Source organism: Grammomys surdaster, unplaced genomic scaffold (genome assembly GCF_004785775.1).
Source record: "Grammomys surdaster isolate TR1022 unplaced genomic scaffold, NIH_TR_1.0 125977, whole genome shotgun sequence".
NCBI lineage: Eukaryota > Metazoa > Chordata > Mammalia > Rodentia > Muridae > Grammomys > Grammomys surdaster.
Genome location: NW_021620793.1, coordinates 1358314 through 1384407, shown reverse-complemented (window position 1 = coordinate 1384407; position 26094 = coordinate 1358314). Strand labels below are relative to the sequence as shown.

Below are 26094 nucleotides of genomic sequence, written 5' to 3'. Positions count from 1 at the left end.
GGCCGACACCAGGGATTGGCCTAGCGGCTGCTGGTTCCTGTCTGGGAAAGTGGCAATCCCTCTCCCACGTGGCACCCACTCGGATCACAATGCTAACTATGGCTGGAATGGAGGGCTGGACAAGGACACTCAAGAGTGGGGAGAAGAAGTACAACTTAAAAAAAAAACCTAAACCCATCGGAGTTCCTGCCTATCTTGTAGAAAGGCAAGCTGGCTATGAGCAAATGTTTTAATCAAACATTGAGGGAAAAACACTTTGGAAAGCATACAGAAAAAGGTAGTTAATGTTGAATCGCTTGGAAACGGAACCTCAGGGAGGCTAACCCAATGCACCCTTGGTCAACTTTTGCTTCCTAAATTCCTTGTCTGACTTCTGGTCCCAGTGCACGTGGAAAGGACAGCGCCGCGAGGGGAGGGCTGGCTGCTCAGAGGGTGCGCGGGGTGTACTCAGGCAGCCGCTGCAGCTTCTCCTTCTCAGCCTCACTTTCATCCCGCGCTATCACCAAGGAGTGTGAGTAGCCCATGGCCACCTGTGGAAACAAGCCGGTGGCAGCCAATGCACAGGCGGGTGTATGCCGGGAAACCCTTTCCTCCCCACTGAACACCTGGTGTTTCAGGACTGGGGACCAGGCAAGCCCCACCCCCAGACCCCCAGGAAGTTCACAGAGCCCTCTCTGGGGTGCAGCTCCACACTGTACTTGCCCCAAACACAAGCCACATGTATCATCTGCTCAGAGCTGAGGCCTTGGTCCTGCCCAGGGGCAAACAATCCCAGTATGGGGGCAGGGGGCAGTGTGTGACCGCAGCACCAGGAACTGCACCAGGGACCAGCCAGCAGCCCTGCCTTTCTCTCTCCTGCTGAGGGCTGCACCCTTCCAACACTCTACACAAGACCAGACACACAGCTCAGCAGGCATCACCAGCAGGGACAGGTGCCGGCCTCTCACCTGCTCGGAGAAGATGCCATCCAGAGTCTTCACCTCCTGGGCTGCAGTAGAAGACTTGGGCTTGTGGTCCCCATATCCCTGCAGAGATAACAACAAGTAATGACAAACTACCACTGCAGCAAGTTCCAACCGAAGGGCAGAGCAGGATTCCAGGTATATCAGCCACTGTGGGTTATGGGACAAAATGTATCATGGATTTGGTGACGGTGCCAGGACCCACAGCAGTCAGATCTACACAATCAAAAGCAACATGCTGCAATGTGCTGACACACCAGCTCTGACAACCCTTGACCAAGAGGAAGCAGCTGCTGGTGACAACTTCAGAGATTAAAAGTGGCCAAGAACTGCTGGGGAGCACGGGGCCAAGGACAGATGCCCAAGGCTTACCCTGCCCCCTGGTTCAGCTCCTCTAGGCAACGCCCTTCCGGGCCAAGGCTTCCCAAGCCCACAATGATGCAAAGTTGTATCAGGAGTCTTTTAGAAAAAAATTTTTTTCGAGACAGGGTTTCTCTGTGTAGCCCTGGCTGTCCTGGAACTCACTCTGTAGACCAGGCTGGCCTCAAACTCAGAAATCTGCCTGCCTCTGACTCCCAAGGGCTGGGATTAAAGGCGTGTGCCACCACCGCCCGGCTAGAACATTTTTTAAAAACATTTTCTTGTGTTTGGGTATCTTGCCTGCATGTCTGTGTAGCACTTGCACACTAGGCATCTGCAGAGGTCAGAAGAGCGTGCTGGTTCCCCTAGAACTGGACCGACAGACAGTTGTGAGCCACTGAACAGGCTCTGGAAATCAAAAACCTGCATCTCTGCAAGAGCAAGCAGTGTTCGTAACCACTGAGCCATCACTCTAGCCCCAAGATCAACAGCGTTTTGAAGCAGGGTCTTACTGTGGAGCTCAGGCTAGCCTGCAGTCACTATGCCACTGACACGCTATCATGAAGTCCAGGCTGTCGAAGACCAATTTTGGATGGCCGCCAAAACTATCCATCAGTCAGGTGTAGTGGTGAACACCTTTAATCCCAGCACTTAGGAGGCAGAGGCAGGCAGATCTTTGTGAATTGAGGCTAGCCTGATCTACATAGTGAGTTCCAAGCCAGCCAAAGCTACATGTTGAGTTGCTGTCTTGTAAACCAACAAAAACGCAGTTTCCATCCTCCTCTGAGACAACAGAAACAGAGGAAGGCCCACAGTCACTTTGCCGCAGTCTCTCTGCTGCCTTACAGGGGCCCTTGGAGCCCAGTGACACCTTGAAGCATAAGGACAGCTCTGCTTTGCTGAGAAAACTTCTACTCCAAAAAGGATGATAAAGAAAATCAATGAAGTGTCAAGGGCCAGCCTTTAACGCCAGCACTCAGGAGGCAGAGGCACGCAGATGGATCTCTGTGAGTTCAAAACTAGCCTGGTCTACAAAGTGAGTTCCAGGACAGCCAAGGCTATAGAGAGCCTCAAAAACCAAAACAAAACAGAGTCAAGGGCCAGGCCCCACTGAGAGTGCAACCCTGGCCACAGGAGATACACAAAACCCACAAGCCAACCTTGGCCTCCTTACAAAGGTTAAAGCGCACTGCGCTGTGGGGCCTATGGACAAGACATCTGGACAGTAAGAAGCAAGGGCAGTGGCTTCTGCTCTTACTCCAGCCTCTGGGGCTGAGAAGAAACCAGGAACCCTACCCAGGGAAAACGAAGAACAGAACCGTCCAGGCACTGTGTGGCTGGCCTAATAACACTGATCCACAGGACACGAACCTGTGGCCCTGTCTGCCTATGAAGCACAAAGTCTGGAGACACAGGAACCAGGGCGACTCTTACAGCTTAAGACACTGCCTCCTGAGTGTGGACAACGAGTCCCGACTGCAGGAACATGTCCTGTCACTGTAGCCTGCCACCCTTTCTACAGCAAGGCCAGCAACCAGCTAGGACAGTCTTAACATTGAAAACCAAATGTGACCCACTGCCGTGACAGTCCTTAGTGGAGAACACCGCCCACTCATCCGTATCCTGTTCTCAGGCCAGTCTTGGCTAGTTCAGCTCTTCCCAGGCCTGTTGTGGCTCACCAATTCCCCGAAGGTTGGCGATGGACCCCAGCTGATGGTGCTTTCATCGGCCGCTACGATGATGCTGCTCTTCCTGCAAACAGGCAGATGCTGTCACCACCACCAGAGACCAGGGCCCTGCAGTGTTACCACACCCACCTCCATGCTAACTCAGTACCGTTTGCGGTTTGCACGGCTCTTCCCAGACAGGGAGGGGCCACATTTGTTTGCAGAGCAATAAAAAACCCAGGGCCTCACTACCCATTTCTGTCCTGGGGCTCTCAGAGGGACATCCTTTGGGATGGGGGACACAAGGACCAGCAAGCAATAGCTCAGAGCCAAGCTAACTCATCCACATCCGTCACCTCTAAGTACTGGGTGACTCTGCAGGTGTCCTCCAATAAGAATACAAAGTAAAGGGTCCCCTCTCCTTGAGCTGTGTTGACAAATTACAAGTCCACAGTTTCCAAGCTGAGGGAAATCTGTCCCTTTCTGCTTTTTTCTCCCCAAACAAAAAACTTTCAAAATCAGTTTCCGTGAAGCAAAGAGCCACCTGTCCTCACATCTACCTGCCCTAGCATCTACCGAGCCTGAATTTTGCCCTCTCCCACGTTTTGCGGGGGGTGGGGGGTGGGGGGGGTGGGTGTCTCCTATGTCTAGCCAGGAAGACCTAGAATCAGCAGGCACAGAGACATCCTCAGGAAACAGGCACACAGAACATCCAACACTCAGAGGAAGGAACACATACCATGTGCCCTGGATACAGCTACTTACCCGCAGGCAAGGCTCCGGATCCGCCAGCCACAGAGGTCCTGCACTGCTTTCGGGTACATGGTAGACTCTCGGGAGGTATTGGTGGCCCCCCAGAAAAACAAGCCACCTGGAAGGGTACAAAACAGAGTAGTGTCACGAGCAAGCATCTCAGAACACCAAGGTGAAGGACAGCTGCTTAAAGAACACCACGGAGAACAAGCCAAGGAGGGACAGACATGGCTGTGGACCTGTGGGAGCAGCTGTCCCCAGGAGGAAACCCCTGCACCTGGCTCCAACCACGGGGACCTGAGAAGTTGGGCAGGGAACAGGCACTGACCCACTTCACTGACAGCAAAGGAGCAGGTATAGCCAGCATAGATCTGGGTTGCACCACGCCCCGGGAAGTCGAACAGTTTCACCAGGCGAGGTACCATCTCATCCTTCTGCTCAGCATGGCCCAGCCGGCCATAGCCACCAAAGCCCCAGGAGAAGACTCGCTTCTGTGAGTCCAGGACCAGCTGCAGCGAGAGAAGACACAGGCTGGAATACACGGGTCACTGCTTCTGACCAAAGGATCTGGGACAGCAGATGGCAAAGGAGAGTCCCACAGCCTATATCCATGGCTGCCAGCAGGGGCCGGGGTGCACTCCCTTCATGAGGTGTGATCTTCCTTTCTCTTTAAATGCAGAAGCCAAATGGCTGTCTAATGGCAACACTCTCCAAACTGCACAGCAGGAGGGAAGGCTGCTGCCACCCGCTCTGCGCTTGTCTGCCACAGGTGCACACAGGTGAGGCAGGCACAGAAGTGACAGCTGTTTGCAATCTGCCTCGTCTTGTCTTTGAGGTTTCACATCTAAATAAACCCTGCAAATGCACAGCACAGCTAGCTAGCTCAGCACGGGATGGCAGGGGGACAGCTCAGGGCTAGAACACTTGCCCAGCACAAACAGAGCCCTGGGCTCCACACCCAACACAGCAAAACACAGAACACAGGTTTCCCGGACCAGACAGAAGAGAACAGTGTGCTGGCCTGTGGACCTGCAGGCTTGGGACACCTGCATTTAATCCACTGAGCAGCGCCAAGCAGGCAAGAGGCCAGCTCTGGGACTCGGCTCTTGGGTCCCTTTCTCCTGCCATAGTGAAAGGCCCAGATCAGGCTCACTAATCCTCAACAAAAGACCATGAAGGGCCACACTGACAGGAACACACCCATTAGCCCAGAACCAGAGAGACAAGAGTTTGAGACCAGCCTGGTCTACACAGCAAGTTCCAGAACAGCCAGGGCCACATAGTCAGACTTGGTCTTAAAGTTAAAGCAAAACCAAACCAAACCAAAAAAAAAAAAACCCCAAAAAGCCAAACGACACCACCCAGCAGGTGAAGGTCCTTGCCCTGCACTGAAAGGCTGATGACTGACGTGAAGCACAGTGTCTCTTACTTACCCGTGCACACCGTGAGCACGTGTGCACACGCTAAAACAAAGGCGCTCAAGGGCAGCACACGAAACCCTTCCAGTTGTTTTGCTAATGACCTTGAGTCGACACCCTCAATGACTAACCACTCACACCCTAGCAAAAGGCACTGCCTATCATGTGCTAGTGGCAGGGCATAGACACATACGTGTATACTCATGTTTGCATGTTGTCTGTAAGAGATCTGGACAAGAGACTCACAGGTACCAGTCTACACCAGCATGGGTCTGGGGCAATGAGAAAAGAAACAGGCTTACTGTGTGGTTAGCGCCACAGGCGACATCTCGAACCACCACGTTGGGGACAGGCAAGATCTGCCCGTCCTTGGTCTTCTCGATGAAGATAGCCACTCTCCGGGGCACCAGCTCACAGTCATACTCTATCCTCTGTGCCCGGGCGATGAACTTCCCGTCCGAGTTGTGTCCTGTGGTAATATGACAGGCTGTCAGTGACAAAAGGCACAGGCCAAGGGCACCACCCTGCACCAGCCAGAGACTCAGCCTGCCCAGTTGCTCACGAGCTGGTAGGTAACACAGGGCACTCTTTATATAAAACATGGACTCCCTATGCCGTAGCACAGTCACTTAGGAACACCCTACACATATCCATAAGGACTGGGAAGCAGAGGAAAATGTGTCGCCTCCTGTGGCTGAGGTCATAACAGTGGGTAGCTCACATCTGAAGGACAGTCTCCCAAGCTCCGGGTTGGGAGCTCTGGGGACCAGCAGTAGGAGAGTGTGGACAAGATCCTTCAGCGCACAATTCTGCATTTTTCTCTATGAATCTGCAGTAATTTAAGCATCCTGCAAAGAACATAAAAACCTAGAATTCACAGAGCACCACGTGAGAGCGGGCAGCCTGGCACACTCCAGGCACACTACAAGCTAGCACTGCATGAAGCCTGGTACTAGACCACATGCCTGGGGCCCAGGGACCCTGCACTGGTAGTATATCCCAGCACTTGGGACGCAGAGGCAGAAAGAGCAGGAAGTAAAGGCCATCCTCAGTTACACAGGACATTTAAAGCTCTGACTACATGAACTCTGTTTCAAAAAACCATGCAGAAATGGGTCCAGCCTGGTGGTCTGCACCTTTAACTGCAGTCAGTACTCAGAGGCAGGTGGACCTCTGAGTTTGAAGCCGGTCTGGTCTGTATAATTTCTAGGCCAGCTGGAGATACACGAGACGCTGTCTCAAAAAAAATCCACCAACCAAACATATATAAACAGAACCACCAAACAAACAAAAGCTAGGTGGGCCAGTCCAGACCCAGTAGCCAGAATGCTGGCTCCCCACAGCCCAGAACATTCTCAGTCCCTGGCCAGGCAGCAGCATTGCTATAGCAGTGTGTCAAGAGTCCCCAATGAGGGGGAAGAAAAAAAAAAAAGAGTCCCCAGTGAGACGTCATTGCTGCCAGCCAGTCACTACAGTACATGACGAGTACCCTGTAAGCCCCTCGCATGCAATCCTGTCTGAATTCTAAACAACAATGTCTGCAGAGACAAGAACAGAACTGGGGGATCAAGCTTGTGTGTGTCTTTTTTGAGACAACTTTCACTCTGTGGCCCCAGCTGGCCTGTAACCCACGTAAACTAGACCATCCTCAAACTTGCTACAGTCCGGCATCTGCCCCTCAGATGCTGGGACCGTGTGTGCCAGCAGCCTGTTTCAGAGTGAACTGCCAACAGACACAGGTGAAGTCAGGTTTCGTAATAGCTTTCAACAAGAACTCAGTAGACGACAGCGCACACTGTACTTAACTGTCCCTCCAAAGCCACTCCACGAATGCCATCCTACTGCCAAGATCAAGTTCCCGAAGCCAACCAGGCAGGCTGCAGCAAGACGCTTGTCTGAGGGTGGCGGAGAAGCTGCACTCACAGCAGGAAGGACAGAAACGCACTTCCTGTGCTGGGCCTGGGTATGGCAGGAGGCCTGCCCGTGGCCATGGAAACCGTTTATCCAACAGCCCAAGAACTCCCTGGCAACCAGCAGGGATGTGCGTAAGGGGCTGGTCCTTCTTCACTCTGACTCGAGGTATATTTAGTTTCACAGAGTCACTGTTCCCTGCAGTCTAAGGCCAGCGCACCGCTCTGCTTCTATTTATACTCTCCCATCTGCGCACTTCTGATGACGCCGAGACCCAGCAACCCAGATCCTGGACTGCTGCAGGCTGCTCAGACACCAGCAGGTGGCGCCCACACCTCGCCTCGTGCTCAGGACTGCAGAAGGCACAGGAGGAACTGGCAGGGAGTCAGAGGGGAAAGGAAAATGGAGATCTTGCATGGTAAGTTCTAACAGGCTTGCTGACTTCTCTTGTGCTCTGTGCAGGACGGAGTCCAGTGTGGCGAGGAGTGAGCTGAAGACACAGCAGCTGCCTGCCTAGCTAGGGTTTCCAGAACCACCCCACTCTCACATAATTCTCTCACTTCCAATAAAGGCTCATTTATATAGCTGAAACCGGATGAAAGGGGCTTGGCTTTTGTCCTTCTGCCTGAGACTCTGACACAAATGGATTTCCAAACCAGACTCAGTTACCAGTCTTCACTGACCCCTATAACCTGTGAGTTAACGGCAAGCTGGTCTGCTGAGCAGGAGACGCACTTAGCGGGTAGACGCTGCTACCTGGATCAATTACACTTTTAACGTGTGTGCGCAGCCCCACGCTGCCTTCTGGCTTACATTTACAGTTAGACTACAGAGCTTTTAAGAAAGAGACCTCCATACCCAGCTGGCCATATTCAGGGCACCCAAAGGAATAGAGGTTTCCTTTACAGTCCATCAGCATGCTGAACTCAGCCCCGCAGGCCATCTTGGTAATTGGCTGCCCGTTGTACATAATCTGCAAAGAGAAGACAGGCAGCTTTCAGCTCCATGAGTCTCTTCCTCATTCTGCCCTGGCATGAAACAACAGCCGCTCACAACAGTGGAGTCCACAGTTCAGAAGGCTGCCACTTGATCAGATGTGTATCACAAAGCTTAGTCTACCAGGACCCTTTAACTGCTGGCAACCCCCACCCGGCCAGGACAGCAGAGACTGAACGTTAACCCTCCATCAGCCGGTGACTCAACCACAGGGATGGACAGAGCAAACTCAGTGACCCCAAAGGTCACTTCTGGTGCCAACAATGTTGTCAGCTCCAACTTGAGGACTAACAAGCAGGCTTCCAGTTCATTCGCAGAACTGTGGGTAAGGCATGAGCCAGATGTGAAACGGCTCAAGTAAGGAAGAACAAAGACAGTGGACGGGAGAGTGACAGGCTGGTCCCAGAGCACAGGGTCAGAAACTAAATGCAGAACCTGGGAAAGGCCAGACTGAGGCCCAGACAAAAGCAGCAAGCATTAAACCCGGTGGTCCAGGGGAACCCGGTGCCCAGGCTCATCCCATCCCATCCCTGCGCTAACTGTAACTACCTGACTGCAGAACTCACAACTACAAGGCTTAGCTACCAGCTTCCCCTGCCCCACCCTCACTGACCTCAGGACCAAGACATGTCTGCACAGTGTCTACAGGAGAAGAGAGCCCCGAATCCCCACTACTGGGCTAACACAAACACAGGTTCTCTTCTCCACACTTTCCCTGGCAAAACATCACTTCTCAAACCAGAGCTGCCCAGTCCTGCAGCCCGCAAGCTCGCCTGGTACCTGAGCAGGACTTGGGACAGCATCTGTCTGGTTCCCCAGGCCCAGCTGCCCCATCTTATTCTCTCCGAAGGCAAACACGGAGCCGGTATCTGAAAGAGAGACAAACAGGACAAAAAAGGACGTAAGGGCAGATGGCTTCCAATGGGTTTGGATCAAAGCGATGCAAACAGCTTCTCTGCCAGGCCAAGCACGGATGTGTGTCTGTCCATCCCACGGATAAGAGTGTGGAACAGCGCTGAGCCTGTCATACACAGACCCTGGTCTGGGCTCCCAGGGCCACCAGAGCCCCCTCACTACTTTCAGCAAGTAACTAGCTAACTAACCCGGCCTAGCTAACTCACCAGGCACCATCTTCCTGACACTGGCCAAGGCACTCGCTCCCAGACAAACCATCTTTGGAGCCTTTTTGCCTTAGTTAAGATGAAAAGAGCTGGTTCTTACCTGTCAAGGCCAGAGTATGGTTGCGCCCACATGCGGCCAGCACGATTGCCTCATGGCTGAGGGCCTCGATGAGTCTGGGGGCTTCCACCCTCTTAGTATCTCCATGGCCCAGCTGCCCCTTTTCATTCCGACCTGCAAGGAGACCATGGCTGGCCAGGTAAGCAATGCAAGGACATGCTGGGGCAGTTCCCACCCTCGTCCCTCAAAACAAACCTCCCACAAACCCCTGACAGCTACTCTCTCCAGTGGAGCTGGGATACCCTGACTACATCCCAACAGGAAGCTTCAGGGCCATCCCAATACACCCAGTCTCTATTACTCCAGGAAATGCTTGGTGTGACCTGGCTACTCCACAGGTCTCAAGCTCCAGGAACTTTCCATCCCTTGTAGCGGCTGGGGGACAGTTCCCTGCTCCTCAGGGACTCTGATGCACCTACTGCTGATTTTCTCTACTTACCTATACCCACCCCCACACACCTGCTCTAAGACCCCAGCCCCATGAACCCTCATGACAAGGGGCAGGCCTGCTCTCAACACGCCCCCTCTCTCGCCTACAGGACCACCTCCTCCTGGAGAGCTGCTGTGCTGTATGGGAGACAAATGTGTGACTGCAAGTAGGACCAGTCGGTCCCTGTGGAGGCCTTCACAATACACTGCAGTTCTAGGGAGCCCTGATTCAGCTTAAGGTGGACAAGAGGTGGATCCCAGAACAGCTCAAGTCCTGAAATCCTATCCAGGTCCCAACAGATACAAAACCAAATCCCAAGAGGAACCCTCGGCCCCTCTCTCAGAACAGCACACAGGTTAACAACACGGGGATTACTTGAGGCTGCAGAGCGAGAGCCACAGGCAAGGTGGGCTTATGCTAATCGCCCACAGTGGCCAGACAGCTGAGCCCTAGCACCCTGTGGGAGGAAAGCAGAAGAGGTGACTGGCCTCCCTCGCAGGAGGAACTCTCTGCAGAAGTACACATCAATTAAAGGGCTGGCTCCAGGGCCAGCACTGCGCAGGTGCCGACTTTAAGAGGAGCCTGCCATCCTCAAGTCCAGTGAAGGCAGGCCTGCTGCAGCTCAGGGATCAGGACGGAGGACAGCAGCACCCTGCCTCCTGCTTGGGATGGGGTGCTCCTTCTTGAGCCTTCACCAAGTGTCCAGGAGGGCTCACGATACCTCCTGGCAGGTCTCCACAGCCCAGCTGCTGCTCCAGGGAGCTCCCTCTCTTGCTCTAGGGAAAATCATTCCTGTCACGGGGTCAGCCCTGAGATGCCACCTAGAACCTTGCTGTCGGTGAAAGGAGAACAGAGAGAAGCTTCTCAAGTTGGGGACAGTGACATAAAAGGCTGTGGCCAACGTTGAGGACAAAGCAGCAGGAGGGGCCACGCCAATCCAGAGACACAGAACTGGGGCAGATGCTGGTGTTCACCCAAAGCCTCAGAGGATAAATTTGGGCCACACACACTTGTTCGATGTTTTTTCCAACAGAATTATAAAATTAGCCAAGTGCAGGGAAGACGGCAGATGTTGATATAGTCGGACTCTGGTGCAGCAGCTCATAAAAAAAAAAAAAGGAGGCTCGAACAGACCAAAATAAACACGCCATATGAACTAGAAGCCAGCCAAAGGCAGGGGACAAATGGAGAAGCCAACTCCCCCAGCTGCATGAGCCCCAAGTCTCAGATGATGAGACCCTCCCTGGACGAAGATGGGGAGTCACAGGAGAGTCTGGCTAAGGGAGGCCGAGACTCAGGATGAATGGTGGGCGGACAAAGACCAGTCTCAGACCTGAAGCTAGGAGCCACATGGCTCAGCCATCGCACCTTGTAACAAGACATGCCAACTACAAAGCCAGGAGTATAACATTTAGTGATGGACACACGGAGACCTCACAGCACAAAGGTGCTGAAGTCAAACAAGGGCTGGGTGAACGGACAGACAACACAACGAGGACTGACAGCCGGTTGGAGAGATGGCAGCATCAGAAAGACCACACTTGTTTTAAGTTTAGGAAAACATTTGCCAAGGCAGAGTCAGAAAACAGGGTCGGTGAGATGGTCCTTGGGTAAAGACACTTTCGAAGTAAGCCTGGGGCCTGGGTGTCAATCCCTAAAACCCACATACACAGGGCAGGCAAACACACACACCCACGCATGTGCGCACGCCTTGGATCCAGACAGAAAATGGCCTCTTCTAGGTAACTTCAAGTCCCTTCAAGCCCCACTTCAGAGCATGTCTGTGTAACCCACCGACACTTACCCCAGCTCCACAGCTTCCCTTCTGTTGTGATGAGCAGGCTGTGGGCAGCACATGAACCTGAAACCACAGTTCGCACCCGGACTCCTGACAGGCACCCATACCTATGGGGCCCCCACAAATTCTGACCAAGGTTGCGGTAAGCAGCTACAAAGAGAAAAACACAAATCAAACTCTGCAGAACATGAAGGGGCAGGTAAGGAGAGCACCCGGATATCACCTAGGGGTCACAAAGAACAGAAGCCTACCCAGGGTCACCTCAGACCTACAAACAGCTGCTGGTCCCCAATCCTAATACAGGGCAGGGCTGGCCTTCCGGTGCCCCACCTGGAGTGACACAGGGTCCTTGGGTGACTCTGTCTAGCGTCCCCCCATACCAGACAAAGATCTTTCTCGGTGGTCATCTCTCCAACATGTCTTCCAGGCTCTCAGGAAACCCACGTCGGAGTCTGCCCCATCCCATCTACTACAAGTGCCTCCACCGTGACAGGAAGGGCCAGGCCACTGTCCTCTCCTTGCCAGGTGTCTCAAGTGCCTGGCCCAAGGGGCACAAGAAGCCGCCACTCCCATGTCCCTGAGGCAGGGGTGTGGCTTTCCTTTCACCTCCAGAACAGTGGGGGGTATCAAGAAGCTGGCCACAATTCAGATGGCTCAGACACAGCCTGCTGGCAACTAACGGGAAGGGTTCCCCACAGGTCACGCCAGAGGGGCCTACCCTCAATGCCTGCCTCACCAGCCGCATGGGAGCCCCTCCTTCTAGTCCCATGTAGCACACCAGGGCACCTAGCATCAGAGGGCACCCTCAGACCCTGCAGCCACCCATCACTGAAAAGTACTGTAATGAACGGAAATGATGGCCTCCCGAGCTGCTAAAACTGAAGAGAAGCTCTATCAGCCCTGAATCATGGAGGACAACAGATGCAGGGAGGAAAAACAGGGGCAGAACTGCATGCCTGCCACTCGGGAAAACCAAGCAAGGCTGCTGGTGGTTTTCGGGACTGTGAGCTGCAGAAGTACTGGGCACCAGCCGGAGTAAAGAAATGGCTGGGTTTCTGCACCAGCCAGCCCAGGGGGCGCAGCTCGCCAGCATCCCTGCCAATGTCTATCTCCCCGAAGAGGGCACCATTGTCAGCAGCAATAACATACGGCTATTTTTCCCACTAGGGACCCTCTCCCTCATTTCAGTTCAGAGGGGCCCAACACAACCTAGCAGTGGCCCCAGCTTCAGAGCCAGATTTGTAGACATTAATCCCATGGTTTCCAGACCCCAGGATCTGGTCCTCACCGTAGGCTACAGCAGGGACCACCATGCTGGCATGTAAACCAAGCTACATTAAGGGCAGAGAAGGGCGAACATCCAATAGACAGGGCAGGAAGGTAAACGTCTCGCCTCTACCTTGCCTAACAGCTCCAGGCAGAGGTCCCGGGCTGCCTGACCAGACCTAAATGTTACAATTAACAAGGGAAACTACTCACACCAACTGGGAGGCAGAGGGGCCAGGAAGCCTGAGGACGGAGGTAGGAGGCACCCTGGGATGGGCTAGGGTGGCAAGACACTCAACACCACTAGCCTGGTCTGCTCTGGACCCATGGCACAGCTTCTGGGCCACAGAGGGCACCAGAAGCAGAGGGTGAGAGTCAGGTCAAGGCGCCCTTGCCCTATCAGCAGGACAATGATACAGTGGACAGCAGGAGCCTGTGTGATGTGGTCTAGCTGCGGCGGCCACTCTGCTCGCTCAGGACTGGTGTCCGTGGCTGTGGTGAAAGATGGCTATCTTCCACACAAAGGAATGGCATCTGGTCAGCTCCATTTGTGCCATGCAGGACCCACGGCTATCTTCCTGGGGCAGGGTGAAGGCTGAGGCCACCAGGTTTGGGTGCTAGGGTGTGCCAGTGTGCAAATATTTGTTCACGGACAAAGCAATGCTGGGAAGCACTTTGGGCGTGTTTCCAAATGAAATCAAGAGCCATAAAACATGGCACTGAGCCAGCCCCTCTTCTCTCCAAGGGGCCCCTCAGGAAGACACCCGTCTTCTATAGGAAGCTGAACACAGGGAACTTAGTGGGACCGTTTCCCAGTCTCTACAGTGTACACATTCTGCTGGGTTATGACAAGCCAATAAGCAGCCTGTACATCTCTGTCCGTCACATCTGACAAGTGTCTGGGGTCTCGTGGCACCACAGAACAGGACCGGCCTTTTCCTTGTAGTGAAAGGAAGTCTCCAGGACTCAGGGAGCCTTGGCTGTCCAAGGACGACATTTCTCTGAGTAACAGAGAACTATGAAGGCACAGACATGTAGGAGACCAGGTTTAGCTCAACCACAGCATCCTCACCAGAGTGCTTCTGGTCTCAAGCAATTCGCAGGGCCTCTCTGAGCATGCCCACAAATACCTACCTAGTGGGCGGGGCCAGCAGCCACTGGCCACCTGCTCTACAAGAAGCAGTCAATCACCGGTAGGAAACCCTTTCTCTTACCTTGCTGTTTAGGCACTTCCTTCCGTCCAATCAAGTCCCAGTTGGTTGCCCCAAAAATCAAAAGCTGCCCCTTGCACTTAGACCCTTCAAGTTTCTAGAGAGAGAGAGACACACAGGAGACCAAGAATTAGCTCGTTAAGGCTGGTCCTGGCACTCCAGTTAGCTGATGAAATAGAGAGACGGGCTCTCCCGCAGCCCAGACTAACCAGGAACGTACATCTAGCTCCAGCCAAGAGCTGGGGTTTTGAGTGTGCACCATCACCCAGGCGATTTTTGTGGGCAATTTCACACTAGTCAGAGGTCCCGTGCAATCAGCCCCTCTGTGCTCCAAGATGACTGCAAGCCCACCCTCAGAATTCTCCTTGTTAAGTCTGAGCTCAGCACTAACACCGAGCCAAAGCAGATCTCCACTCTCTGACTCCATGCTACAGAGTCATGCACAGGACCAGCCCACAAGGCTGGAGACCTAGGGACCTCACGCCCCACCAGCTACGTGGTCCCCACTCCAAGCGCCATGGCTCAGACAGCCTGCATCACCTCTGCAGGTCACCATGACATGAGTCCTGTGTGCTGCCCACGGTAACACAAAGGAGAGGGTAAGACCGGGAGGACACAGCTCTGGTGGGGCAGCAGGGTCTGAGGCAGAGAGAGGGCCTTCCACGGGCTCATCAGATGCTGCTCACAGGCGGGGAGACCAGTGGTGAAAAAGTGCCCCTCACGAGAGCTCCCGGCTGAGCCTGACTCCCTGTCCACTCCATTTTTAAGAGACAATTGCTACCTAGTTCTGACTGCCTCTAAGTCTCAGTGGTCCTCCTGCCTCAGCTTCCTTGGTACTGGACTACAGGCATATGACCACACCTGCCCAGTCAGGGTACTTCAATCCTCAGCCTTCTTACACACAAAAGATCAGGGCTGCCGAGTCTTGACTACCTGGACTGTACAAATCAGACATCTCAAAGGCAACTACACAGTGGCGGGCTACGCCCACATCAGCATCACACACGCGTGCGTGCAGAAGATCTCTCTTGGCTTCTATAACGTCAAAATACTTTTTTCTTCCCTTTCAACTTATACTTGTGGGCTACTGGGATGGCCCAGTGAGGGATGACTGATGACTCGCCATGCAAGCCTGACAACCTGAGTTCAAATCCTAAGGACTCATGAAGCAAAAAAACCAATTTGCAAAAGTTGTACCCTGACCTCCACGTGACCCCACGCCCTCTTATGCCTACCTCCCCCACACATATCCCTCCCAAGTACAAACAGTAAGTGTGTATCTAAGGAAAATACACTTTTTGCTTTGTTTGAAACAAGGTCTTATTATGGAGACCAGCCAGGCATCAATTTGTATAATCCTCCTGCCTCAGCCTTCCAAATCTACCCTGTAGGGCTGGAGCAACGGAACACGGGGTGAGTACTCACTGCTCTTGGAGGACCTGGAGTCCCAGCACTCAGATCAAGTACTGGCTCACAACCATCTGTAGTTCCAGGCAATCTGACACCCTTGGGACTCTGAAGGCGTCTGCACATACAGGGTGTGAGCATGCGCACACACATGTGGAGAAATAAGTACATTAAATGAAGAAATGAATGAGTGGACTCTTTGTAAAGTGCATTGTGGACTGACTAGGTCTAGCCTGGGCAAAGGCTTAAGCTCCATCCCCAGAACAGTAAGCAAATACATGACAAATAAAAGCAGCTAAATAAATGGGTTGCTAGGGTCAACCTGTGCAATCTGTGCCCCTGCACCTCCATCCCCAAGACAGACACCCTTCTCAGAGCCTTTGTGGAAGCTGGAGGAAACCAGAACTGAGCAGTAGCATTGGCTCCAATAGTTCCACCCCCACAGTGGCCCTTGGCTAGCTGTCGAAACAACACATCCAATACACCCCACAGGTCCCCAGCAGGCACACTAATTTTTTTTTTTTGGGGGGGGGAGAAGAGTGGACCTGACTGACCTCCCAGGTGTCCCCAGAATGTATATTCCCTACTTCCAGTCAGGTCCAAAAGTCAGAGGCAAGGAAGCTTGGCCAGCCCCGGCCTCACAGGAATGAGTAGCCACCCTGTTCAATTATTCAGACCTCCTGTGGGGCGTGGGGGCAGCCTCCTGGGGCCAGACTCAAGTTACCTGAATGGGGTGGGAGCCTACTTTCCCTTCCTCTCTCCTTTGTTCAAAGGCAGGTGTGGCTGGAATATGCTCTAGTCTTCAGGTCCCCAGAGATACAGGGGAGAGGCCTCAAAAGCTGCACGACCCCAGGCCAGACAAGAAGGGGAGAGCCTCTCAAGAGTGTCGAAGCTCACTCACAACACTGAGATGCAGTCACTCGGATCCCTGAGCACCACCAGGTCACGGGCTTGGGCAGGATGCAGGATGTCAGTATCCACTGCCATCCCTGCGGCTCCCGAAGCTTTCAATGCCCGCTAGGCAGGTAGACGAGCCCCACCCTTCTGAAAAAGGTATCTGTGGACAACCTTGCCTGGCTTCACATGAAACCCACAACCTGCTCCCCTGGCTCCAGCTTCTCCAACACAGACCCCGTCCTCACAGATCAGGGACTGTATCCACTGCCAGCATCTATGCGTGTTTGTCATTATCCCAACTACTCACCCCTCTGTAGCTTAATTCTTCCCTCTTCCTATGGAATGCCAAGTTTAATTAGTGCGATTCACAATACCCTTTCAATCAGGCCCTTGTCAGAAAACCCCTCATCCACACCCTATCAACAGCCTGTCCCATAAGCCTGCTGGCCTTATTGGAGAGGGCATCCCAGTGAACAAATGGGGGCTTGCTGGAAGAACTTGTACTTAGCCCTGGGTTCAGCCCCAAGGAAGGATGGACAGATGGAGGGAGGGAGGGAGGGGGAAAGAAGTTCGGGAGAAGGACGGAAGGGAGAGAGGGTGGAAGACAGGAAGGAAGGGAAAAGAGCAAGCTGAGCTTTCTCCACTCTCCAAGGGCTAAATCAGCCTCCAATGTGACTACATTTGTCTAACGGCCTACATGGCGTACCCCAACAGTCCAGGTCAGGTGAACGCCACCTCGCCTAGCTAGCACCCTATATGACTGAGCACACATGACCTGGACGCAGATGGACCAAGGCAGAAAAGGCACCAAGTGTCTGCAATCAGCAAACTGGGATTCCCTGGCCACAGCAGTCTCTGAGCTACCGCCCAAGTACACTTTGTGAGCGAGGGTGAGAGTCAACCTTCCCGCACATCTGTTTAGGAGATCCGTTTAGGAGACTGAGGCTCGGGGACTAGGAGGACCAGGGAGCATGATGCTGGCAACAACCGTCCATCCCAACCCTCCTCCCAGTTCACTAAGGATGAACAGTGCGTCTCAGGGTCCGTGGAACCTTAGCAACCCGACTTAAGACACAGAGCAGATGCCTGCGCCCGAGCCTCAGGTCCTTCAACAGCATAGGACAAGGTGGCTGGCTCTTAGTGATTACTGCCTGTCTTTCCCGACACACCTGCGTCTCTCAGGACAACTCTGCCCTCAACCTGAGTGCGTGGCTCACCTTTCCCAAGTTCAAGGTAAGGGAGAGGAAAAGCCGGAGGCTCAGACACTGGCAGAGGAGCATCCCACAGGGGAGAGGCTGGAGTCTGCTAGGTTAAGTAGCTTTCTGAAAAATAGTGGCTGACCTCAGCCAACAGTTCTGGGTCTGCCGGCCTAGCAGAGAGAGACCACAGCCCTTAGGCCAGACACACTGGGCAGCCCGCTGGCCTAGGCCTGTGAGAATGAACCTGGCTGCAAGACTGTGTTCTTACCCTTACCAAACTCGAAGATCCTAATGGAAGCAGAAGCCCAAGGCGCACACTTCCCAGGTGTGACAACAGATACCTTCTGAATCCCCATAGGTCCCTGGGTTCATCTATCCATGATCCTCTCTCTAACTGACCAGTGGGGGGTGGGGGGTGTCCTACAATGACAGTCCCCGGAGCTCTAAGAGGAAGAATGCACAGCTCTTTAAATTCTTGCTCCACACACACACACACGGGAAGTTAGCTGTACACGTAAAACAAGCACAAACTACAGGGGACGGCCTCTCCTCAGAGATGGCATCTCCTAGTAGGACACAAGATGCCAATTCCAACACAGGACTAGTGGAGACAGAGGCCTCTGCGCCCCTCCTACACTCCTCAAACGCATCCCTGAGAGGGTTAACAGTCTGCAGACCACAGAACTCACAGCCTGGCTCAAAGTCTCAAAACCGGGACAAAGAGCTGGGGGCCTATTTAACATATCAAAGACGCACTGGCCCCTAGGTTCCCCGGCATCCCTTGCACTACCTGTTACAGGGCCCCTCCAGGCTGACATACTCCGCCCCTTACCCTAAACCTAATCCAGCCCACAGGCTAGGCTAGCCTCTCCCCCTAGCTGCCCTTCCATATATAACCCGACCATCTTGGTCACCTCTCCTCTTTTGGGCTGTCGGCTACTGCATCTGGTTCCTCTCCCCACTTCTCACAAAGCTCCGGGTCACGTCCACTCTGGGCTCTCCCAGATGTCCCATGTCCGTTTAATCCTCAATAAACCTCCTCCTTTACCATACCTAGGAGCAGTCACGTCCTATCGGGTTTTTTTCATTCACAAAATGATTCAATTCCACACAGCTTTCCTCAACCAACTCCAGACAGCCCGAGACAGCAGAGGAAAGACCCTATCATGCCCAACTTCTTAGCCTTGTCCAAACCCACTAGGCAAAAAGCAGGAGAGCGGTTTCTGGGTACCCCTTCCAATACTCTGGCTAAGTAAGATCGTTCTACCTGGCAAGCCTACCTGATGTAGGGTGGCCCTGTATGCCTAGCAGGAGCCTTCCTTCTATTGCAGGATGATTAGGACTCTCTATCCCTCCTAGTGTGCCTGGGCAGCTAGGTGAGGTGCCCAGCTCCCTTTACCCTTGCCACCTTTGCAGAACCCCATTCGGAACGTGGGTGACACTCTGAGGGTCAAGCTCCATGTCTTTCTTAGGGTTAACAGAGAATGCGGTCTCCTGCAGAGGGAGGCGGAGGGGAGAGAGCTGTACCAAAGAAAACTTGCTTTACAAAGTTCTGGCGGAGACCGAGTGGACCCTGGGCCCAGCTCTGCGGGCCTTTTTTTTTTTTCTTCTCTCCCGCAAGCTCAAGTTCGATGGCCGAGACCGGAGCCTACAGGAGAAGCGAGCCCCCGGCCCCACGCCGCGGGCACCCGAGGCAGACAAAGCCCAGCGCCGCTCTGCGGGGGGTCGCGGGTGGGAGGAGAGCCCCCGGGCGGGGAGGGCCTCCGAGGAGCATGCGCGCTCACGCCCGTGCCGCGCGGGCCCCCACCATGCCCCGCGCGCACCGGCCGGCCGACCGCGCGGGGCACACACGGAGCATGCGCGCAGCGCGCCAGGCCCCGCCCCCCCGGGGCGCCCGAGCCGCAGCGGCGGGAACCTCAAAGCCCCGGCGCGAGCCGGCTGCTCCCCGCGGACCGCCCTTCCCCCCCCCCCCCGGAGGAGGAAGAGACGCAGGGCGGGGGGGAAGGAGGGGGGCGGACGCACGGGGGAGGGAGGGAGTGACAGCCCCCGCGCGGCCGCGCACACCCGGTCCCCCCGGCCCGGGACCAGCTCCCCGGAGTTCCCCGCGCGGCGTGGGGGAGGGGCGGGGCGTGACCCCGCGGCGCCCCCCCCCCCCAACCGCCAACCACCCGCGCCCCCGCCCCACTCACGACGCGCTCCTTCGTGTGCTCGGGCTCCGTGATGATCGCGGCCGCGCCGGACGCCTTGCCCGCTGTCGCCGGCCTGGCTGTGCGCTTGCCGCCGCCGGGGGCCCCGTCCAGCTCCGGGCCGTCCTCGTCGCCGCTGCTGCCGCCGCCGCTGCTGCTGCTGCAGCGCTCGGGCCGCTCGCGCTTCCTGCCCGCGGGGCCGCCGCGCCGCCGGGGCCCCGCGCGCGCCGTGCCGTTGCCCGAACTCGGCTCCTCCCAGGCCGCCCCCTTCTTCCTGGGCATGGTCGCCGGCTGCGGAGACACGGGCGCACAATGCACGGGCTGGCTGCGGGGCGGGGGAGGGGAGCGCGGCGCGGCGTGGGCCGCCCCACCTGCTGCTCCCTCGCCCCTCCCCACGCCGCGCGCCACGCGGGGACCCCCCCCCAGTACCCCGGCCGGGCCCCAAGCACCTGCGAGCACGCGCGAAAAGAGGAACTTTCGTGGGGCCCCAGCCCGGACCCCGCGGCCCCGCACTCGCCCCGTCTGCTTTTTTTTTTTTTTTTATTGATTTTGAACAATGGGATCTCTGTCTGTCTCCGATTAAACCACGTGGATCCGCCTTCCTTCCCCTTCTTATTCATTCTGTCCCCCAACCCCCCTTCGCCAGCGTTTTTTTTTTTAAACCTTTCTGGGGGGGGAGGGGGAGAGAGAGAGAAGAAAAAAAAAAAAGAGGAAAAAAAAAACTTTCCCAGACCCTGCAAACTGGTCCCAGACGGTTTCCAGCCCCTACCTGGTTGGAGTGATGAGAAACGAGGAAGGGAGCGACTGAAGGACGGGGTCGACAGCTTCTTCTGTCCCCGGCCCGAACGAGGGCTCCAGCCCACTCACCAGATACACTTAAAATGTAAATACGAGCTTCCAGAACAAATGCTACAACACAAAACAGAAACACATGTGCGGCCGGGCGGCAAGCGAGCGCGCGCGCGGCGGGCGGCGAGGGGCCCCGGGCGCGCGCGCCCCCTACCGGCCGGAGGACCCCACGGCCGGGCCGCCCACCGGAGCCTGCGTCCCGAACGCCCGGCGCCACGCCGCAGGCCCGGCTCGGCCCCGCCGCTGCGCGCTCCGCACGCCCTTCCACGCAGCGCGGCCTGCGCGTCACCAGGCGTCTTCGGGGCTCGGAAGAGTGTCAGATTCTCTTGTTTTTTCCCCTCTGATCGTCTAGACAGGTCACCTGAGGACACTCGCTGGAAAATAGTTTGCTTTGCTCACGCAGCAGCCAACGAGGGACGTGCCCTAATTGAGTGATCGGAATGAAAAGATGAATACAATTTGAGTAACTTTCTCCTATGCGAACACAGGGGTAGATTTGATTCGTCCTGGGTGCGTCCAGAGTGTGCAGCCGGGTGCTGTTACAGTGGTCGAGTTACGTAGAGGTTTGGTGTACTATGAAATTAGTAATTAGCTGGGGGACATACTATGAAATTAGTAATTAACATAGGTGGACTTGAAAGTACTTGTGATGGGAATTCTTTTCTCATTTTTAAAACGTATTTACCGCGCCCCCACTACAAGCAAGACTAGACGTCAAGGTGCTTAGAGTACAGACCTAGAGAACAAGATCTCTGCCCCGTTGGAAGGCGGAGTAAGAGGAAGATTAAGAAATTACTGAAAGCGTGGTACTTCCCCCATTCCAGGATCAAGGAAGGCGTTCCCTGGGCGAGCCGAGTTAAGAAATTTAAAGAATCCGACCTGCCAGAAGTGGGGGAGAAAACATTTCCCCAACCCCATGGAACAGTGCAGGGTCTAGGGATCCCGGAAGAGAAGCGGTTAAGGCTGGGGTCAAGGCTGAGGAGGCGACAGGGGCCCCCTCACAGGACCCGACAAGCCACGTGCAAGATTGCCAATTGGAGAAAGGTCGGCTTGGCTGGTACTAGGGGACGGTTTGCATCTCAGTATCACTTTCTCTTCTACCAAGTGTTTCTTCCTTTTTCTTTGGGGTTTTATTTGCGTCTCATGTAGCCCAGGCTGACCTGAAGCTGACCGTTTAGCCCAGGCTGGCATTGAACTTGATCCTCCTGCTTCTGCCTCTCAAGTCCCCGAGTTAACACTGAAAGTTTCTTTTTTGGCAACTTTCCTGATTGACTAGAGAGTTCTAGGGTCTTTGCAGTTCGTTCTTTATTACATTGAGAAGCGGGAGTGAGGAGGCGGGGTGGGGGCTCAGGACCAAACGTTTGAAGGCAGGCGGAGAATCCAAGAGCACCAAATCTAAGTTATTTGATCAAAGTCACGAGTCTGTGTGGAAGCACTTATGTAAAACAACTTGGAAAATGAGCGCCAACTGGTGCGTTTCAGAGATATTAGAAGCACCGTCTGAAAGCCTCTTAATAGACCTGGCATTCGAAAAGATTGAAGAGATTAAACCGTGATGCTTTGATATAAAACATTAGAATCAACCAGAAAAGAATTCTGCCTAAGTGTGCCGTCAGGTCCCGGTTTCAGGAAATGGCACGCCGGAGCTTGTCCCGGGGTGGTGTCTGGTTGGGCGTTTATCCTCCCGACAACACCCTGTGTGGCCAATTAGAAACGCTGAGGGTGCCTTTAAAAGGCTTTTAGGCAGCGAGTCTCTCTCTTTCTCCTGCCCCATTATACTGCTTTCTGCCGGCATAAAAGGCACATGCGTCAGAACCGCTGATGCAACCCGACGCTAATATCACGTTGCATCATCTGACCCAAGGTGTGGTGCTTCCAAAACTGGTTTTTCCTGAGGCTGTGCTGAGGAAGAAGAGCACTCGGGGGATAACACCCACTAACCAGCCCTCCTCGTCGGATAAGAAAAGTGTTTTCTGCCACTCCATGCTTGGGTGCCCCACTATTTCAGACCTAGGGAAATCCCCAGTGATGCCCCTGGTTGAGATGGGGGTGCGGGCGCACACACTCCTCCGCGAGGCATGTCGGCTGCTGTTCACCTTATGTAACCAGTGTGACAGAGTGAGGTGCACCTACGGGCTAAGCGGGGAGTGCCCCCTCCAACCTACACTGGCGCTTGAGATTTTTACTTCGTTTTAGTTGAGCAACTGCTCGGGACAGAAGAAAGAACGGAAGAGGAGAGAACAAATTCTATCTGGGCACAAATGCCGGCTTCCGTTTGTACGTGGAAATATGGGCAATCTTACTGTTAGTCTCCTCTGCTGCACCTTAATAAAGGTTAAACTCAGCGGCAGCCAAGGCCTCTCCCAGAGCTGCGATTCCATCCAGCTGGACCACACAAAGCTCCCCTCAGTAGTCCAAGAAGTCTCTGGTCTCATATATGGGAAACCACCCTCACGAAGGGCAGCGTAATCCTTGGGTTTTGTTTTAGGTAGGGTCATGTATCCCAGGCTGGCTTTTGACTATGTAGCCAAGGATGACCTTGACCTTTTGATTCGTGACCTCTGGAGTACGGAGATTGCAGACGTGCACCACCGTATATAAGATGCTGGGAATCAAAGCGGGAGCTTCTTACATGCTAGGCAAACACTCTAGTAGACCACAACAGACACACACCTCCAGCTCCAGGGATGAATTCTGATGGTCTGGGTAGGTGCAACTACCCTGGAACAAGACCAGGAATCTGGGAAGCTACTGAGCCCTTGAGTAAGGCTGGTCCATGGAACAAGTACTTTGTAGCACAAACACTCAATGTATTTCTTTGTTTCATTTGGGGCTTTTGGGGTTGTTTTGTTGTTGGTGGTGGTTTCCTTTGTTCTTGAAGCAAGGTTTTCCTGTGTAGCCCAGCCTGGACTTGAACTGGTGATTTTACTGCCTCATCTCCATAGTGCTGGCATCGTGGGTCTGTACTACCATACCTAGCCAATCCTAGACGTGAAGACTTAGAGCAAAAAAAAAAAAAAAAAAGCCAAACAAACAAGCAAAAAGCCACAACAGATCTCAGGAGTAATTTTATTATATTAATGTGGTATGTAGCTCTATAGTCCCGGTTACTTGGGGATCATAAGTTTGAATTGAGCTTAGACAACACATAGAGAGAGAGCTCACATAAGAAGCAAATAGAGTCAGGGATACTCATCAGGAAAGCACTTGGCCTGGCTTGTGAGAGGCTCTGGGTTCAACCCCAAGTGCACCCCAAAGTAAAGGATAAGCCTGGTACAATGTCACATACCTACAATCCTAGCACTTAGCTGGGAGAGACAAAGTTGTCAAGTTGAAGACCAGCCTGGGCTACTTAGTGGGCCTCAGACCAGCCTGGTATATATTATACCCACAGCCTTTCTCAGAAGCAAACCAAACGACATAGGAGCTGGAGAGATGGCTCACCGGTTAAGCCAGCAGCTTACTGCTCCTGCAGAGAACCAGACTGGTTCCCAACCGTCCACCCGGCAGCTCACAACTGCCTGTGACTGTTCAGTTCCAGGCCATCCAATGCTGCCTCATGTGTACAAGCACACTCAAACACGTACTAAAAATCTTATTTATTTATTTATTTATTTATTTATATGTTTATTTGTGTTCTGTGTGTATATATGGTTTATGACAGAGGAGGGCATCTGATCCCACTACAGATGGTTGTGAGCCACCATGTGGTTGCTGGGGACTGAACTCAGGACCTCTGGAAGAGCATCCAGTGCTCCTTAACTGCTTAGCCATCTCCCCAGCCCTTAAACATGCATGTTTTGTTTTGTTTTGTTTTTCGAAACAGGGTTTCTCTGTGTAGCCCTGGCTGTCCTGGAACTCACTCTGTAGACCGGGCTGGCCTCGAACTCAGAAATCCGACTGCCTCTGCCTCCCAAATGCTGGGATTAAAGGCATGCACCACCACAGCCCAGCTCTTAAACATGCATTTAAAAATTAAAAATAAATGTGTAAAATCTAGGGTGGGCTGTAAAACTAACAAACAAAAGATAAGACAGGGCAGGCAAGATGGTTGAACAGGCAAAGGCTTTGCCACCTATCGGTGCAAGCATGCTCACCAGCTCTTGGAACACACCTGCAAACATGATGTCCACACACAAACATTACGCACGCACCACACTAGTAACAACCTTAAAAATTTTTTTATCTTTTTTTAATTTTTTTTGGATATTTTCTTTATTTACATTTCAGATGTTATCCACTTTCCCAGTTTTACCGCCAAAAACCCCCTATCCCCTCCTGCCTCTCCCCAAACCTTAAAAATGTAAAATGAGCCTGGCGGTGGTGGCGCACACCTTTAATCCCAGCACTTGGGAGGCAGAGGCAGGCGGATTTCTGAGTTCAAGAGTTCGAGGCTAGCCTGGTCTACAGAGTGAGTTCCAGGACAGCCAGGGCTACACAGAGAAACCCTGTCTCAAAAAAAAAAAAAAAAAAAAAAAAAAAGTAAAATGAATATTTAAAATAACATCGATTCTAAGTTAAAATGATACCATCTTCTCTGTAGTATTTTAATAATAATCAGTATATGCTAATCTAAAAATAACCCAATTTTATTTTGCTCTTTTCTTTTCTTTGTTTGCTTTACAGACAAGGTTTCTCTGTGCAGCCCTGCCTGTTCTGGAACTTGCTCAGCCGACCATCCTGGCTTTGAGACCTAACACTGCCTTTGCAAGCACAACTGGAAAACCAGTTGGTTAATCTGCAGCCAACCGGTCTGCTTCCTGTCTGGTTTCCTCTGTCTGTAAAATGGCAGCATGGAACTGGGGTTCCTTCAGAATTTAATATTTCCTTATACCCAGATCTGTAGGTAACAGCATTCCTGTCCTAACAGTCAAGAGATAAAGATTCTGTTCTAGGGGCTGGAAAGACGCCCAGCAGATAAACTCACTGACTGCTCTTTTAGAGGACCTGGGTTCTATTCCCAGCACCCACATAGTGGCTCACAATTATCTGTAACTCCAGTCCCAGGGGATCCAATACCCTCCTCTGGCTTCCTTAGGCACCAGAAATGCACACCACATGGTGCACAGACATACATGCAGGCAAAACACCCATACACATAAAAGTAATTTAATTAAAAAAAACTGTTCTATTTCTGACAGTGAGTCATAGAATTTTAGAATCTAAAAGGTCTTAAAATGTTACAGTTGGACCTCTGAGTCCGTAGCCTGGCAGTCATCCTAAGCTCAGCCTGTGGTTTTTCTCGCCCTTATCTAGGGAGCAGCCAGGGCAGCTGGCCTGCAGGAAGCTGTCTACATTTGCTTGCTGACCTAAATAATATCTAGAAGAAGAATGGAAGCCCAGAGAAGCCCTTCGATGTCGTAGGCTGCACAGCTGGCTGGTAAGAGGAAGGGAGCCTCTCAGTCCAGGTCAGGAAGTGGTGATGTGGTCCTGGAACCGGCAGTGTCAGCATCCCTTAGGAGTTTCTTAGAAACTAACTTACTAAAACACAAACTGCAGGGGGTGGGAGGGATGGCACAGAAATTAAAAGCATGGATTGCTCTTC

General features: G+C 53.4%; 1 protein-coding gene across 2 annotated transcripts; it reads right to left on the bottom strand.

Moving 5' to 3' along the window:
* Positions 1–215: 215 nt before the first annotated feature.
* On the bottom strand, positions 216–20634 carry Rcc2 (regulator of chromosome condensation 2). Of its 2 annotated transcripts, XM_028753959.1 has the most exons (13): positions 20470–20634; positions 19704–19991; positions 14015–14108; positions 11541–11684; positions 9289–9420; positions 8848–8936; positions 7930–8044; positions 5463–5629; positions 4071–4251; positions 3755–3860; positions 3002–3074; positions 948–1025; positions 216–530 (listed from the first exon to the last, which is right to left on the bottom strand). In XM_028753959.1, exons 2-13 carry the CDS (start codon positions 19980–19982, stop codon positions 426–428), a joined length of 1563 nt encoding a protein of 520 aa, XP_028609792.1. In that variant the 5' UTR covers positions 19983–19991; positions 20470–20634; the 3' UTR covers positions 216–425. The 2 variants fall into 2 exon arrangements, with proteins under 2 accessions (XP_028609792.1, XP_028609793.1); XM_028753960.1 differs by lacking the exons at positions 19704–19991; positions 20470–20634 and adding an exon at positions 15437–18987.
* Between the last annotated feature and the right edge of the window lie 5460 nt (positions 20635–26094).